Source organism: Oryctolagus cuniculus, chromosome 7, assembly GCF_964237555.1.
Source record: "Oryctolagus cuniculus chromosome 7, mOryCun1.1, whole genome shotgun sequence".
Taxonomy (NCBI): domain Eukaryota; kingdom Metazoa; phylum Chordata; class Mammalia; order Lagomorpha; family Leporidae; genus Oryctolagus; species Oryctolagus cuniculus.
This window is the reverse complement of record NC_091438.1, coordinates 86,591,538-86,606,603: the sequence shown is the minus strand read 5'-3', so window position 1 is coordinate 86,606,603 and position 15,066 is coordinate 86,591,538. Positions and strand designations below refer to the sequence as shown.

Genomic DNA, 15,066 nt, shown 5'->3' with positions numbered 1-15,066 from the left:
ACGTGCATCCCATCCCCTTATTTTTCATGAAAAAATGTTTCTGAAAGCTTACCTGACCTCTGGACAAAACAAGGTGTTTCTGGTCACTGTGGCTGTAGCCGCAGAGGGACACACACTCACTGCCCCGGAGTGAGTAGACTAAGTTGGAAATTTAGAAATCAGAGGATACATTAAAAAAAAATAGGGTGTTGTGAGGATTTTAAGATTTATTTCAGAGTTAGAGAGGAGAGCGAGCTGCTGGTTCACTTCCTGAATGGCTCCAATGACCAGGGCTGGGCCAGGCTGAAGCCAGGAGCTTCATCCATGTCTCCCACGTGGGTGCAAGAAGCACACACACTTAGGCCATCTTCCTTTATTTATTTGACATGTAGGGTTATAGACAGTGAGAGAGAGACAGAGAGAAAGGTCTTCCTTCCGTGGGTTCACTTCCCAAATGGCCGCTATGGCCGGCACTGTGCCGATCCGAAGCCAGGAGCCAGGTGCTTCTTCCTGGTCTGCCATGTGGGTGCAGGGGCCCAAGCACTTGCGCCATCCTCCACTGCCCTCCCGGGCCACAGCAGAGAGATGGACTGGAAGAGGAACAACCAGGACTAGAACCCGGTGCCCATATGGGATGCCGGCGCCACATGCGGAGGATTAGCCATGTGAGCCACAGCGCCGGCCCCTAGGCCATCTTTCATTACTCTCCCAGGCACATTAGTAGGGAGCTGGGTCAGAACTGGAACAGCTGGGACATGAACTGGCACCAATATAAGATGTCAGTGCTGCAGGCGGCAGCTAAACCCACTGTGCCATAGTGCCAGACCTGAGAATTTTTTTTTTTAAGTTTATTGAAAGGCAGAGCAAGAGTGAGACATCTTATATCTGCTAGTTCACTACCCAAATGCTTGCAACAACTGGGGCTGGGCCAGGCTCAAGCCAGGAGCCTGGAACTCTATTCAGGTCTCCCACACAAGTACTTGCACATGCTGCCTGCCAGATGCATTAGCAGGGAGCTGGACCACAAGTGCGGAGAAGTCAGGACTCGAAGCAGAACTCTGATACGGGATTTGCATGTTCCAAGCTGTAGCTTAAAGTGCTGTGCTGTGCTTTAACGTCTACCCAGATTCGGGTTTTTAAGTTCTGGTTTTATCACGCCCTAGAGTTCATCAATTAGCATCCAAGTTTGCTGTCAACTCTCTAAAAACAGGAAAATTAATACCTTCTTGTAGAACTACTGAAAGAATTAAAAGACAATGTGAATGCTCTGCACATAAGTGAAACTATACTACCATTTGAACATTTTAAAAAAACGACTGAGATATTTCAAAATGTTTTGCATGAAAAGAAACTTATCCTTTAATTCCATTTTCCCACAAACTTTCTCAGTAGCCTAGTATCATGCACCATGATCCCCTCTGCCCTTCCCCTGACTTGGGAACGCTGGGACCCCATGCATTCCAGGCGGTGCAGTTATAGGTGGACTGGTTCACCCCGGACTGCTACGTGGGCAAGACTGCAATCTCCGCCTATGGTACACCAACGCAGTGCTTGCCATCTGCTGCATGACCTGTTTTCCCTAATACTCTGGGGAAAGAATCAAGCAAGAAACGCAATCATAAAACAAGCTTCCTACCCTCTTGAGAAAGAACAGCTTTGGGGTTCTAACCAAAACTGTATAGTCCATTCATTTCAGTGAGAAATGTGCCATATAAGTTTTATCAGCATTTTATAATTCACATCAACCAGTATGTGCATACTGTGTTAAGCATTATACTAGGTACAGATAGTTCTTAAATCTATGAATATTGAGGCGCATCTTTTCCAGGATCTATATATATAATCACAGACATGACAGCACTTTCTGTACCCTCCAAAATCTATTATTTGCAAATATTACCAAAAATATAAAAAATACCTCAGCAAGACAAGTGAAAGCTTTTATATTAATTTAATCAACAATCCACTCCACTCTTAATTTACATCCAGCCTGAAAAAAGAACACGGTATTTAGGAAAAGGACTGGAATAACCTAGTTCATTATCTTCCATGGTGCGCAAATCTTTGCAAATGCTTTTTCTATTAGATAATAATTCATGTTCATGTGGGGAGAAAATCCTATACTATTTTACAGGTAAACATTTGTATTATAGAAACAAAACCCATAAAAACAAAACCATAATCACATTTAACACCTTCCATACAAATGATGCCAAGACTTTAACTGCAGCCATGTTACTGTTCCAAAATGGTAATGCGGCTCTAGAACAGAAACACCAATCCACATTTTAAGAACAAATGTGTGAATAACAGCTATCAGTATTACAACAATGTGCCAGGGTTACATAGCTGGTTCTCCACTTATTTCAGAGTCTCCACTTCAGGCAGTGTGCTTGTCTTCTTATCCTCAAGATCGCAAGCCCTGACCTCTATCAGATGCTACATCAAGTACTCAGCCAAAGACTGGGAAAAGGACAAACAGAAGAGAATGCGTATTTACTAGGCTTCCATGATCCACACTTACTCTAAACCCAATCTAGAAATCAGGGCATGATTCACACCCAGATACACACTTGGACGATTTTTACAGCACGGCACTTAGGGAAGGGTCTGCAGAGGGTGCTGCCTGCCACCACCACCCTGGGGCCCGGCAGCTTCCAGCTCCACCAAGGGAGGTCGAGACTGGATTCCAGGGTGTTCTTCTCCTTATCCACCTGGAATGTGTTTGCTCAAAAAAAAAAAAAAAAAAAAAAATGTTATCAACAAGCTTAAGAATAATTCTAGTCTGCTAAGGTAGGAAATATACAATTCCTTTCAAATAACAGTGTTATTTCCATTATATCACACGGCAAACAATTTGCTATGGATTGTCCTGTGAGAACTCATCATTTAATACAGTGCTTCTGTAAGAAAATACCCATTAAGTGAAATTGTAGTCCCAACTTTCTGGTATCATTGAATTCTTCTAAGTTGCTCATCATCCTAAGTGGCAAACACAAGCATTTAATAAGATGGTTATCTCAAATGTTTCTTAACCGCTTTTATGCTTTGAAAATTCCAAGTGGATATGCCATGAAAAACAAATGAGGTCCAAAATATTTTAGATTTACATGCTGATAAATAAGAAGGTGCTTATTTAGAATGAGGAGGAGGACTTCCAAGCTAAGCACACTGTGGTACCATTATGTACTCATGGCTGAATGAAACCCTGCAGCGTGGCTCTGGTACACAGCACATACCCAGAAAGGGAAGAGAAAAACAAAATCCTGGCAGTTTCACGTATGGCGTCGGGAGTTTTCCAACATGAAAACCATGACAATACCCTGGGAAGTGTAGGGGGACGGGGAGAACTGAGGAGCTGGAATGCATGACACGGGGGTGATGCTATCAGGTAAGACAGGTCATTTCTGGCAGGCACTCTCTGCAAAGAGCAAACGAGCCTGAGTTCCATTTTACTGTTTCTTGCACAAGGAATCCTTCTTTCCAAATAATAAAGTCCTCTTTAAAACAGAAGCGTACAACACAGCTTTTTAGAAATCACTGCCACAGAATAGTGTCTCCTTGAGGGATTTACACTGAAAACCAGAGTATTTGCTTCTGGCAAGCACATCATGGAAATCTCTAGGCGTGCGCGGGGGGCAAAGGGGCATGCTAGATTCCTGACTACTTTTTAAATGTACCTGTGACCATGGGATTGCTACACAGCAGCAGAACAACGACAGCCCAGCTAGGTCTCTTCCTTCGGAAAATGGCAGTATCTTTGAAATTCTGTAACGTGGAATATTCTAGAGAGAAGTGATCATGCATCAAGCTGAAGGCAGTGAGCCACCCATGTTTAAGACACAGCAGCTCTGAGCCGAAATATGGTTACTGTGTTACAAGTGTCTTCATCAATGTCTCATAAGATACTCTTAATGATAGCCAACCAGCCCTGAAGAAATGGTTGCCACTACCCAACTCCAGAGTCACACAGAGTGAACAGATGACACAAACAGGCTTTTTGTGGGTAACAGGACAAACTTCAATGGAACAGCCACAAACAGGGTTTCTGAGTGTGAGTGCTGAAAAGGGGAAGGCAGCTAGGCCTAAACTACAGGGACCGGACCACCGGGGACTGGATCTGTGTCAGCGTCTATGTACAGAGACAGGCAGGGTTAGGCACTTAAAGCTTTCTGATGAGGATCCTGGCCCTACAGTAATACGACTACCAGTAATAAGATACTTTTCATGAAGAAACATGCACTCAGGAACATTACAGAGACAGGAAACAGCCTAAGACTGTTCTGGAAACAAAATGACTCTAGATTGTCCAGAGAATATGGATTATAAAATTCAATACTTTTACACTGTCATTGTTTTTAATTATCAGTGGTAAATATCTCATTGAAAAAAATTATTTAAAAATTACTGGCAATGATACAAAGCCCTCACTGGTACAGATATTACTGTATTGGGATCCATCTGGTAAGGAAAATACCACCATCTAGATATCTTAACTATCTTCTATCATCCAAATACCTTAAACCAATATTCTTAGATTGTTTTATTCAAAGATATTTTTGTCCTGCCCCTATACTCTATAATCTTTTTAAAAATTATAATTTTCTACATATATAAAATAAAAATCTAATGCTGTAAAAATCTCAAAAATGTAACATTAGTAATGCTGATTCTCTAAAGAACTCTGCTTCATGGTACAGCTTTGAATATTTATTGCCCAGATGGATTAAAAAAATCTTAAATGTAATGTGGCAATGGACCTAAAAATCTGTAAACAGAATATCACCAAAAAATTTTTATTGGCATGAAATGCTATACGTATGGTTGTGTGAAACTTTTAACTCTTAAAGCCTTTTAACATAATCATGTATATCTATGTACAAAACATACATAAATTTCACTTTATTTAAAACATATGAAAGAGGTAATTTCAAATCACACTAAACATAATAAATATAGAACTTGTTTTGTTAAAAATCTACAGTATACATTCAAGTTAAAGGCTAAACTTCCAATTCCAACTATGTTTAAGACAAAAATTAAACATTTACAATAATCAGTTTCCTAAAAGTGCTATTTTTAATACCTATAAGAGGAAACTCATTCTAGTGCTTTTGTTTCCACCCAAACATCTTACATTCCTTCATTCACAGAACCAGATGCTTCTGTTACTAAAAATACATCTCCAAAGCTTTTAGATCCATTTAAATAGATTTAACATTTCAGCTCTTTGGGGGACGACAAGGGAGTCCAAACAGACAACTCAGACCATCTGAAATCATTAGAGATGACCACCTTTATGATATACCCTGTACCCTGTTTCAACTCAGATGTGAAGTTTGATGAACAGGTTAATGAAGACATTCCGGCCGACAAGTCTAAGGTAAGCCATCCTTCTCTACGTGAGAATTTGTATAGGGTGAGAAGCAGCCGCTATAGCAACCTTCCTGTGATCCGGGTCTGGACATCATGCTCCACTTCTGATTTGTACATTCTCTTCCCACCTGATTTGGTTTCGTTTCTTCAGGAGTTATATTCAGTACATTGATTGAACTGTTGGGAAAAGATAGGAAGGTCTTTGTAAGTATCCCCTCCTTCCAGGATAATTTAGGCAGGTCTCAATGTCTAAAGTCTGACGGCCTCCCTGCCCAGTGCCAGGGACACTTCGAGGATGCACTGATAAGAACATTAAAGAACTGTTTCAAAACGGCCTCGCTGGTCACTTCTCATGTTCCACTGACTCACGTGACCAGTCCATTTCTTTTATTTCTCTCTCAATCCACTCCGAAGGGCATCCCCAAGTGAAACTTAAGGTAGAGAGAGAACATGTGGGATTTCAAGCTCACATTACACACTGCTTTCTGCCATTTCCAAATCTCTTAATGTGTTTTTGTTCATGCACACTTGCGTCTGTCCCTCCAGCTACGTAATCAAAGCTCATAAAGGCAGTTAAGAACCAAACATTGAAGGCACAACCTTTAGGTTCAACCAGCCTCAAAGAGATCTGGTTAAGTGACTGCTTTAAAAATCTATGAAGTGTAGCATGTGAACAACACATTTTTATCAACTGTTTATACAGTATAATTTTTTTCACAAAAAAATTTTCTAGATGTACATTTCTTGTGACTTTTGCTTACTAACTCAACCTCATAACGCAATCCTAAAAAACATCAAGTTACTTCTAACTCCAAAAACCTAATCAAAATTTTTGTTTATATCAACTTGCCCTTCCTTAGAATAGCTTACAATGATTTAGTTCCCAGAATCCCCATGCCTCAGATCTGTCACAGATGTGACCAATGATCAACTAGGTTCTAAGACAGCCTTTAGGTAAAATTCTATCTAACAGAGAAGGAGAGACGGGGCGCTGCTGTACAAATTACTTTGCTGTCCTCTAATCGTAAACCCAGATCCGAGGGGCTTCAGGGGCAAGAGATCCAATTGTAAATCATTTAAAATTTCAAGAAACCATGTCATGCTGCCCGACTTTTCTATTCTACACTCAACTCTTTCCTGCTTCACTCCTAGGGGCTGGAACAGCCAGACAGACTACCTTCAAGCACTGAAATTCTGCTCTCTACTACTGATACCGGCAAGACCAGCCCTCAGGACACAAGAAACAAAAGGCTTTCTCACAGTACATCTGTGTTTTTCGTGTTTTTCCCCCACAGCCCATCACTGAGTGTTTATGATGCACTATGTACCCAGTGCCTTTCCTGTATTAGCACTGAACTCACAATACCCTTTGACCCAGGTACTAAACGGTGGATGCTTTGTTTCTGGAACCCATTCAGGACTATTCATGCCAAGTATTTCATAACCAAAAATAATTATGTAAAATAAAAATTTTAAAAACGTGCGTGCTGAGTACACAGGGGCTCTCCTCTTATTCCCTGTACGTTCGTCCATATTCTAACTTTTACATCTCTCACTTTCTCGAGCTTGCACGCCTTTTTCACTAAACGCCTTCAGCACGGAAACGTGTGTCCCACCTTGGGATCCCTCCACGTCCCAGGGTTCTCTCACTCGGCTCTTCCTTGCCTGCCAGTGCTTGGAGTCCCAGTCCTGCCTGCCTCTGAGGGCAACTACAAATCGCACTGTCTTGTCCTCCTTTTTAAAAGCTTCATATGCTGTTTTACAATCTATTTCACAAATCTTGGCCTGAGAGCCAGCTCCAGGCCGATCTCTCACTGCCAAGGGCCAAGCCTGCTGCAGCTCTGGCTCCTCTTTCCAAGGCGCCTGAAAAACTGCAGGCCCTCAGGACCCTGTCTCCTACTTTAATTAAGAGGAAAGATTATCACTGCACTTGCTAACTTCCCCTTTGATCTTTCCTATTCCTTGCTATCTTTTTGCTTTAAAGATGTATTTATTTGTTTGGAAGGTCGAATGACAGAGAGGGAAGCAGATACACACAGAGAGAGATCTTTCACCTGTAGGTTCACCCCTCAAATGGCAGCAACAGCCAGGGCAACGGGAGACCAAAGAGACTCAAGCCCTGAGCCATCTCTGCTGCACGCACCCCCCCATGCACTAGCAGGAGGCTGGGCTGGAAGCACAGAATAGCTGAGGCTCCATCCCAGGCACGTGGTCCAGGAGATGGGAGCCCCCAGGCATGGTTTAATCCATCACACCACAGCACCTGCCCCGGCTGCTCTTTATCGTACTAGGGATACTCTCTTGGCTTCCTATGCTCAGTTCAAAATTAATCTTGGAATCGGCCCTGAGGCAGAGCATTAACATTATATTTAAGAAAATGATTTAGCGATAGAGGAAAATGCAAAAACGCAGCAATATATGCATTTTCTGGGGACACAGAGCAAGCTTTTTATCACTATCACCCTTGGGCAGAGATTTTTTTTTATCATTCAAGTTGCACAGGTTTTTCCCAGTTCTGCCGCCCTTCAACACCAATGAAATGGGCACACCAAAAAGAACCTGAAAATTTGCACTCTACAAAACCTTTCAAAACAATATCCTTGTAACTAAAGTACTTATTATGTAACTCTTGGAAATGAAACAATTTTAAACATGAACTTAAAAGTTACACAGTCTGGGGCTGGCGACGTGGCTCATTTGGTTAGTCCTCTGCCTGCGGTGCCAGCATCCCATATGGGCGCCGGGTTCTAGTCCTGGCTGCTCCTCTTCCAGTCCAGCTCTCTGTGGCCCAGGAGGGCAGTGGAGGATGGCCTGAGTGCTTGGGCCCCTGCACCCACCTAGGAGACCAGGAAGAGGCACCTGGCTCCTGGCTTTGGATTGGCGCAGTGCCAGCCATGGTGGCCATTTGGGGGTTGAAGCAACAGAAGGAAGACCTTTCTCCCTGTCTATAATTCTGTCAAATAAATTTTTAAAAAAAGTTACACATTCTATGATTTAGCTCTAAGAAGACAGAGATCAGATGTACATTGTTCAAAACTATCTCCAGCATCCTCGCCCAATCCCTATGTATATTGGACACCAATAACTAGTTGTATAATGAAGAAATCAATCTACTGGAGTAGTGTTGTGGCACAGTGGCTAAAGCCACCCCTGTGACATGGGCATCCCATTAACATCCAGTTCCCTGCTAATTAATGGCCTGGAAAAAGCAGCAGAGAATTGGCCCAAGTGTTTGAGCCCCCGCCACCCACATGGGAGACTCAGATGAGGCTCCTGGCTCAGCCCCAGCTGTTGCAGCCATCTGGGGAGTGAACCAGTGGCTGGAAGATCTCTCTGTCTCTCTCGTTCCCTGTCTCTCCTTCTCTCTCTATAACTCTTTTAAATAAATCCGAAAAAAAAAAAATCCACTAACTTCCTCCTCAAAGCTTCTATTGTTGCTAATACTACAGATAAGCCAATCTTTCCTTAGCTGCACAAATTCAGTGATTTTTCAGAAGTATGTGAGCTGTAGACAAATACCTGTGCTCAGACACACAGGAACGTGTCTGGCAGAAGTCTGAATTGGAAGGTGAAGCAGGAAGAGACTGAGTCAGCTTAGACGTGCAGACCGGAGACCCATTAGACACGCCATGAGGCTTCTTTTGCCGTGGCCTCGAGTGCATTATAAGATTGTCTCTATCAGAACCTGTTAAAAAAAAAAAAAAATGAAAACAGGCAGTACACATGCTGTGGTGTTAAATGTAAACAAGGTAACGTACTAGCAAGATTCACTGGGGTTCTGAGGGAGGTAAAAGACAGAAAACATTAATCTGAACTTCACTAATTCCATGATTTCTGTTGCATATTCTGTAAATTTTTGAAGGATGTAGATTTGTAAAATTATAGTTCTAGACTAAATTGTCAAACGTGACATTCTCACACACTTAGAACAAAAGTTATGAAAGTCATGCACTGTCCTATCATTCCCACTGGAGCTACAGTAAGTAAAATATTAAAGTTGGTTTTTAGTTCCAATTAGAGAGCTGTACGCTTTATTTAAGTGTGTGTTCAGACAAGAGTGTGTGAGGCACTTACTTCCTGAGAAGGCACTGAAAAGTTTCACATTTTCTGAGTTCTGGTGGTCAAATGTAGTCATATTTAAAAACTGCTGCTTTAACCAACTGGCTCTTTCTTCTTCGAATGCCTTTCTCTACCGTAACAAACCAAAGAAATAGCGATCAGTATGTCAACATCCACACAGCTGCCATTTCACGATTTATCTAGCTGTCCGTGTTTGCTTGCCGCCTAACTACATGAATATATATTTTAAAGAACAACAGGCAGGACCAGCACTGTGGTGTAGTAGACAAAGCCACCATATGCAGCTCCGGCATCCCATATGGGTACCAGGGAGTCCTGGCTGCTCCATTTCCCATCCAGCTCTCTGCTTATGGTCTGAGAAAGCTGCGGACCTGGACCAAGTGCTTGGACCCCTGCACCCACATGGGAGACCCAGATGAAGCTCCTGGCTTCAGCCTGGCCCAGCTTCAGCCATTACAGCCATTTAGGGAGTCAACCTACAGATGGAAGCTCTCTCTCTCTCTCAATCTGCCTTTCAAATAAATCTTTTTAAAAAATAACACACTAGAAAATCTGTTATTATTTTGAGAGGTAGAAAGCTTCCATTTTCAAGTTCACTCCCCAAATGCTTGTAGCAGCTTCAACTGGGCTAGGAACTCAACCTGGATCTCCTAGACATGTGGCAGGAGCCAACTACTTGAGCCATCACTTGCTGCCTCTCAAGATGCACTTAGCAGGAAGCTGTAATCTGGAGTAAAGCGGGAACCAGAACCCAGGCGCCAGGCACTGAGCATCCCAATCAGCACCTTAACTGCGAAGCCAAAAGGCTGCCCTTAGACATAGGTCTTGCATGAACTCATGCAGAAACTCAGAATTTCCATGTAATAAAAACTGTACATTTAAAAATAAAATTTAGAAGTGGGCATTGTGGCTTCTGCTCAGTATGTCTGGATCTCATCCTGGAGTCCCAGCTCCTCTGCTTCCAATCTAGCTTTCTGCTAATGTACTTGGGGGGCGGATGAGGGCCAAATACTTAGGTTCCTGCCACTACTCATAAGGGAGATCTAGACAGAGCTCCTGGCTTTGTCCGAGCCCTGCTCTCTTTCTCCAAAGGCATTCTGCCTTTTGAATGATCTATAAAATATTACTCTATTTTTCCCAAAATTGTGCTTAAAAACCCCACTACCACCAGTCCCTTTGGGCTTTGCCAGGCTACTCTGGCTGGAGGTCTCTGACTTAAATAAATCTTACTTTTAAATTAAAAAAAAAAAAAGTCTACTTTACGTAATAAGCCATCAAGCACTATATCACATCATTTTTTTTTTCATTTTCGATTCTCTTTATATACAGGAGATCAGTTTAGCATACATTAAGTAAAGATTTCAACAGTTTGCTCCCACACAGAAACATAAAGTGAAAAGTAATAGATGATTTTTTAAATGATGATGAAATCAGATCAGACCTATTGTCATGTTTAATCCCAGTGAGAGTCAAGTTGGGAATTGATAATTTCTCTTTTTCTTTTCTTTTCTTTTTTTTTTTTTTTTTTACAAAAGATCAGTTTAGTATACATTAAGATTTCAACAGTTTGCACCCCCATAGAAACACAAAGTGAAATATACTGTTTGAGTACTCGTTATTGCATTAAATCTCAATGTACATCATTTTTTAAAAAGATTTATTTAATTGAAAGGCAGAGTTACAGAGAGAGGAGACAGAGATTTTCCATTTGCTGGTTCACCCCCCCAAATGGCCACAACACCCAGGACTGGGCCAGGCTGAAGCCAGGAGTCAGAAGCCTCCTCCAGGTCTCCCACGTGGGTGCAGAGGCCCTAGCACTTGGACCATACTCCACTGTTTTCCCAGGCCATTAGCAGCGAGCTGGATCAGAGGTGGAGCAGCCGGGACATGAACCGGTGTCCATATGGGATAATGGCGTTGCAGGCTGCAGCTTTAAACTGCTGAGCCACAGCACCAGCCACTATCATATCAATTTTGAATTCAAATAGACAATACAAAAAAATGGAACAGAATATTAACCTGTTGAATAAGCAGACTATTAAAAACATGAAATTACAAATGAGAAAAATATCCTGTACTATAAATTAATCACTTCCAAAAAAAAAAAAAAGCCATGAGGGCTTCATCAAGCATTTCTCATTCTCTAGCCACCTACTAATCCTAGGAGCCAGGACAACTAAACCACAGAGCCTGTGCAGATGATGTCAGACCTCCCCCTTCCCCACCAGCAAGGGGTCCTAAACCAAACCCCACCCTCCACCCCTCACTCTGGAAAGGCCCCAGGCAAGGGGAGTGATATGCAAAAGCACCAAGAATATCTCTTGGAGCAGCCTGGAGATAAAGCCTCAGAAACAGGGATGATCTCCTAAGACCGGAGACAACAACTTGGCTTTGCTTCCTAAGGAAGACAGCAACTGATGAAGTAGACTTTCACAGCTGTGGAGGACATTCATGTCAGCTACTCAAAATAACCCACACGAACTTTCACTCATAAATATGAATATGGAATCGGGCATTGGCATTGGAAGAAAGAACGTTATGAGAAAAACGCCAAGACAGATAATTTACCATAGATAACCATTTAAGAGAAGAAAAAAATTTTTTTTAAAAAGTAACAAGAGCCGGCGCCGTGGCTCACTAGGCTAATCCTCCGCCTTGCGGCGCCGGCACACCGGGTTCTAGTCCCGGTCGGGGCGCCGGAGTCTGTCCCGGTTGCCTCTCTTCCAGGCCAGCTCTCTGCTGTGGCCAGGGAGTGCAGTGGAGGATGGCCCAAGTGCTTGGGCCCTGCACCCCATGGGAGACCAGGATAAGTACCTGGCTCCCGCCATCGGATCAGCGTGGTGCACCGGCCACAGCGTGCTGGCCGCGGCGGCCATTGGAGGGTGAACCAACGGCAAAGGAAGACCTTTCTGTCTGTCTCTCTCACTGTCCACTCTGTCAAAAAAAAAAAAGTAACAAGAAACAGGTTAATAAACATTTGTATAATAACAATATTATATAGAGAACAAAAATTAAGGGCATTAGGTCATTTACAGGATAAATTACGAAATAAAACTTGGGCTAAAGCAAGAAAAATACTGATCCTGAAAAGCAGTTTGGTGACCCACAAGATAAAGGTAAGAGAAGATCTCAGAATTTTTTTTTAAGTTTTATTTTTATTTATTATAAAAAGAGACAGAAACAGAGATCTTCTACCTGCTGGCCCACTGCACAAATGCCCACAACAGCCCAGGAAAGGCCAGGCTTTCAAAGCCAGGAGAACCCAGAACTCAATAAGGGTCTCCCACATGGGTGGCAGGGGCCCGGCTACTTAAACCATCACCTACTTTCTCTCCAGTGAATATCAACAGGAAGCTGGAATTGGGAGGAGTCAATCCAGATCCAATATGTGATGCAGGTTTTCCAAGTGGCATCTTAACCACTGCATCAAATGCCTGCCCCTTTAGCTTGGCTTTCAACTTGTAAGTCTCAAGTTTAGACATATTACTTATACTAAAGGATAGAATTTAAGTGTGTTAATACTTGGCAATGAAAAACAATATCACAAACAAATTGAAAAGTAGAGCAGCAAGAGAGGTGGAACAAAGATAAATCCCAGAATTCCTGCATCTTTCTCTGCAGGAAGAAACTGACATTGTCTGAAATGGAACAAGTACACAAAAGAAGCATTACACACACTATTTATTTATTTAAAGAAAACAAACAGAACAACAAAATAACAGTATTAAGGAAAAATCAGATGCGGAAGAGGAAGAGTGTAGATGGAAAGCACTAGAAGGACACTAAATATTTTTCATGGCAGGGAACAGACCACTATCAAGAAAGAAAATTTAACCATCAAATGGGACTTCCCAGAAGAAGTACTAACAGAAATGTTGGGTGCAAGTGTGGAATAAAGAAGGAGGACATTTTCTCACTTTGTAACTTTTGGTATGAATTTAAAAAAATTTTTTTAGCTATGTGCAGATGTTACATCTCTATTTTTGAAAGGGAAAGAAGAGGCGGCAACAAAAAGTTCATGGAAAAATGAAATTAAAAGATGCAAATTTTCCATGAACTTTTTGAGGTCCCCTCCTACATAGGCATAATACATTGTTACCAACAACAAAGGCCACCTTCAGAATTGCACCATCTATGCAGCAAACCACACTGCTACTGCCTACCGTTGATGGGCGGCAGAATGGAGACAGGCACACTGTCTTCTGATACCACACTACTGAGCCCAAAAGGTATCATCTTCTATGTGAAACTAAATACTTAACAGTAGAAAGTCAGTCTGCAGGAGTGAATGAATGCTAAACAGTTTTCAAAAAAATGTCCGTTTCTAAGTCTGGCAAGGGGGAAACGACACCACTCTGCAATAGTTTGCATGTTCAGCCTCCCTTCATTTGCAAGTTATTTATTAACTACTTTAGAAAGAACTGAGATGGCAAAGAAGCAACTAAAAGCAGAATGCAGAGCATCGACCTCTCCCCTGAATTTTCAAGACCCTGGAAGTTTTTAACAGAACCTCCAGAGGGCGGCACTGTGCCGCAGCAAGTTAAAGCCCCGGCCTGAGGCGCCGGCATCCCATATGGACGTCAGTTCGAGTCCCAGCTACTCCTCTTCCGATCCAGCTCTCTGGTATGGCCTGGGAAAGCAGTAGAAGATGGCCCAGGTCCTTGGGCACCTGCACCCACGTGGGAGATCTGGAAGAAGCTTCAGATTGGTGCAGCTCCGGCCATTGCGGCCATCTGGGGAGTGAACCAGTGGATGGAAGACCTGTCTCTCTGTCTCCATCTCTCTCTGTAACTCTTTCAGAATCTTTAAAAAAAAAAAAAAAAAGTACCTCCAATCCTAGGCGAATAGCAGCTTCTGTAAAGCTTCGTCTTTCTCGCTCAAAATTCTTTTTTTGCTCTTTAAAAAGGGACCACTCTTCCTTGAGGCGTTCTTTTTCTTCCAGTAGGTAACAGTCACGCAATAGTGAAGTGGTATCATCATCACATGCAGTAGCGAGCTGCTGCTATTAAATTTCAAAAGCTAGTGAGTCCCAGTGGGTCCCAGCAACACCCCAACAAGACGAAAAGCAAGCCAGGGCTGAGGTCAAATTTTAGGGCAAGGACCGAAATCACCAACAAAAGCAAGTGAGCAGCCTCCTTTCTCAAGTGCTACTACCCCACCCGGCAAAGTCCGGACTAATTAAGGAATGGTGACATATTCGTTGGCAGACAAGTTAGTTTACATTGGGACAATGTCACATACTATCGATCTTTATGAAATAAAGGAATAAAAATCTTGTAAGAGTATAAAACTGGAGCCTTGACAGGTAATTCACATTTACCTGTAAAAGTTGCTGCTGGGTTTTAATCATTTCTTTACATTGTTGAATTTCTAACTCGAGTTTTTCAGTTTCTTGTTCGTGGTCTTGTCGTGAGATGACATCTTCGTCATTGAAACCTTCTACATGTACCTTAGAAACTAACATATACACACAGGAAAAAAAAAAACAGCAAATTGACACAGGTTTAATAGCTATCATTCAGTCTTTAGTCTTTGGTGTTTTTGGATATATATTTAAAAAACAAAAATCAATATTTTCTTTTCTTCCCCACAAATTATCTCAGCACACTCATTTCTTTTTTCTTCTTTTTT

General features: G+C 42.2%; 1 protein-coding gene across 7 annotated transcripts in view; it reads right to left on the bottom strand.

Moving 5' to 3' along the window:
* Positions 1-1,911: 1,911 nt before the first annotated feature.
* The window catches only part of SSX2IP (SSX family member 2 interacting protein), a 53,515-nt gene continuing 40,360 nt past the window's right edge, over positions 1,912-15,066 (bottom strand). For 6 of the 7 annotated variants that reach the window (XM_051857533.2, XM_051857534.2, XM_070076951.1 and 3 more), the window contains 5 exons: positions 14,756-14,892; positions 14,264-14,437; positions 9,430-9,544; positions 8,875-9,040; positions 1,912-5,532 (listed from right to left, as the gene is read on the bottom strand). In XM_051857533.2, the coding sequence (XP_051713493.2) occupies positions 5,358-5,532; positions 8,875-9,040; positions 9,430-9,544; positions 14,264-14,437; positions 14,756-14,892 (767 nt within the window). In that variant the 3' untranslated portion in view covers positions 1,912-5,357. The remainder of the gene's footprint in view (positions 5,533-8,874; positions 9,041-9,429; positions 9,545-14,263; positions 14,438-14,755; positions 14,893-15,066) is intronic. The other variant, XM_051857536.2, reaches the window with a different exon arrangement.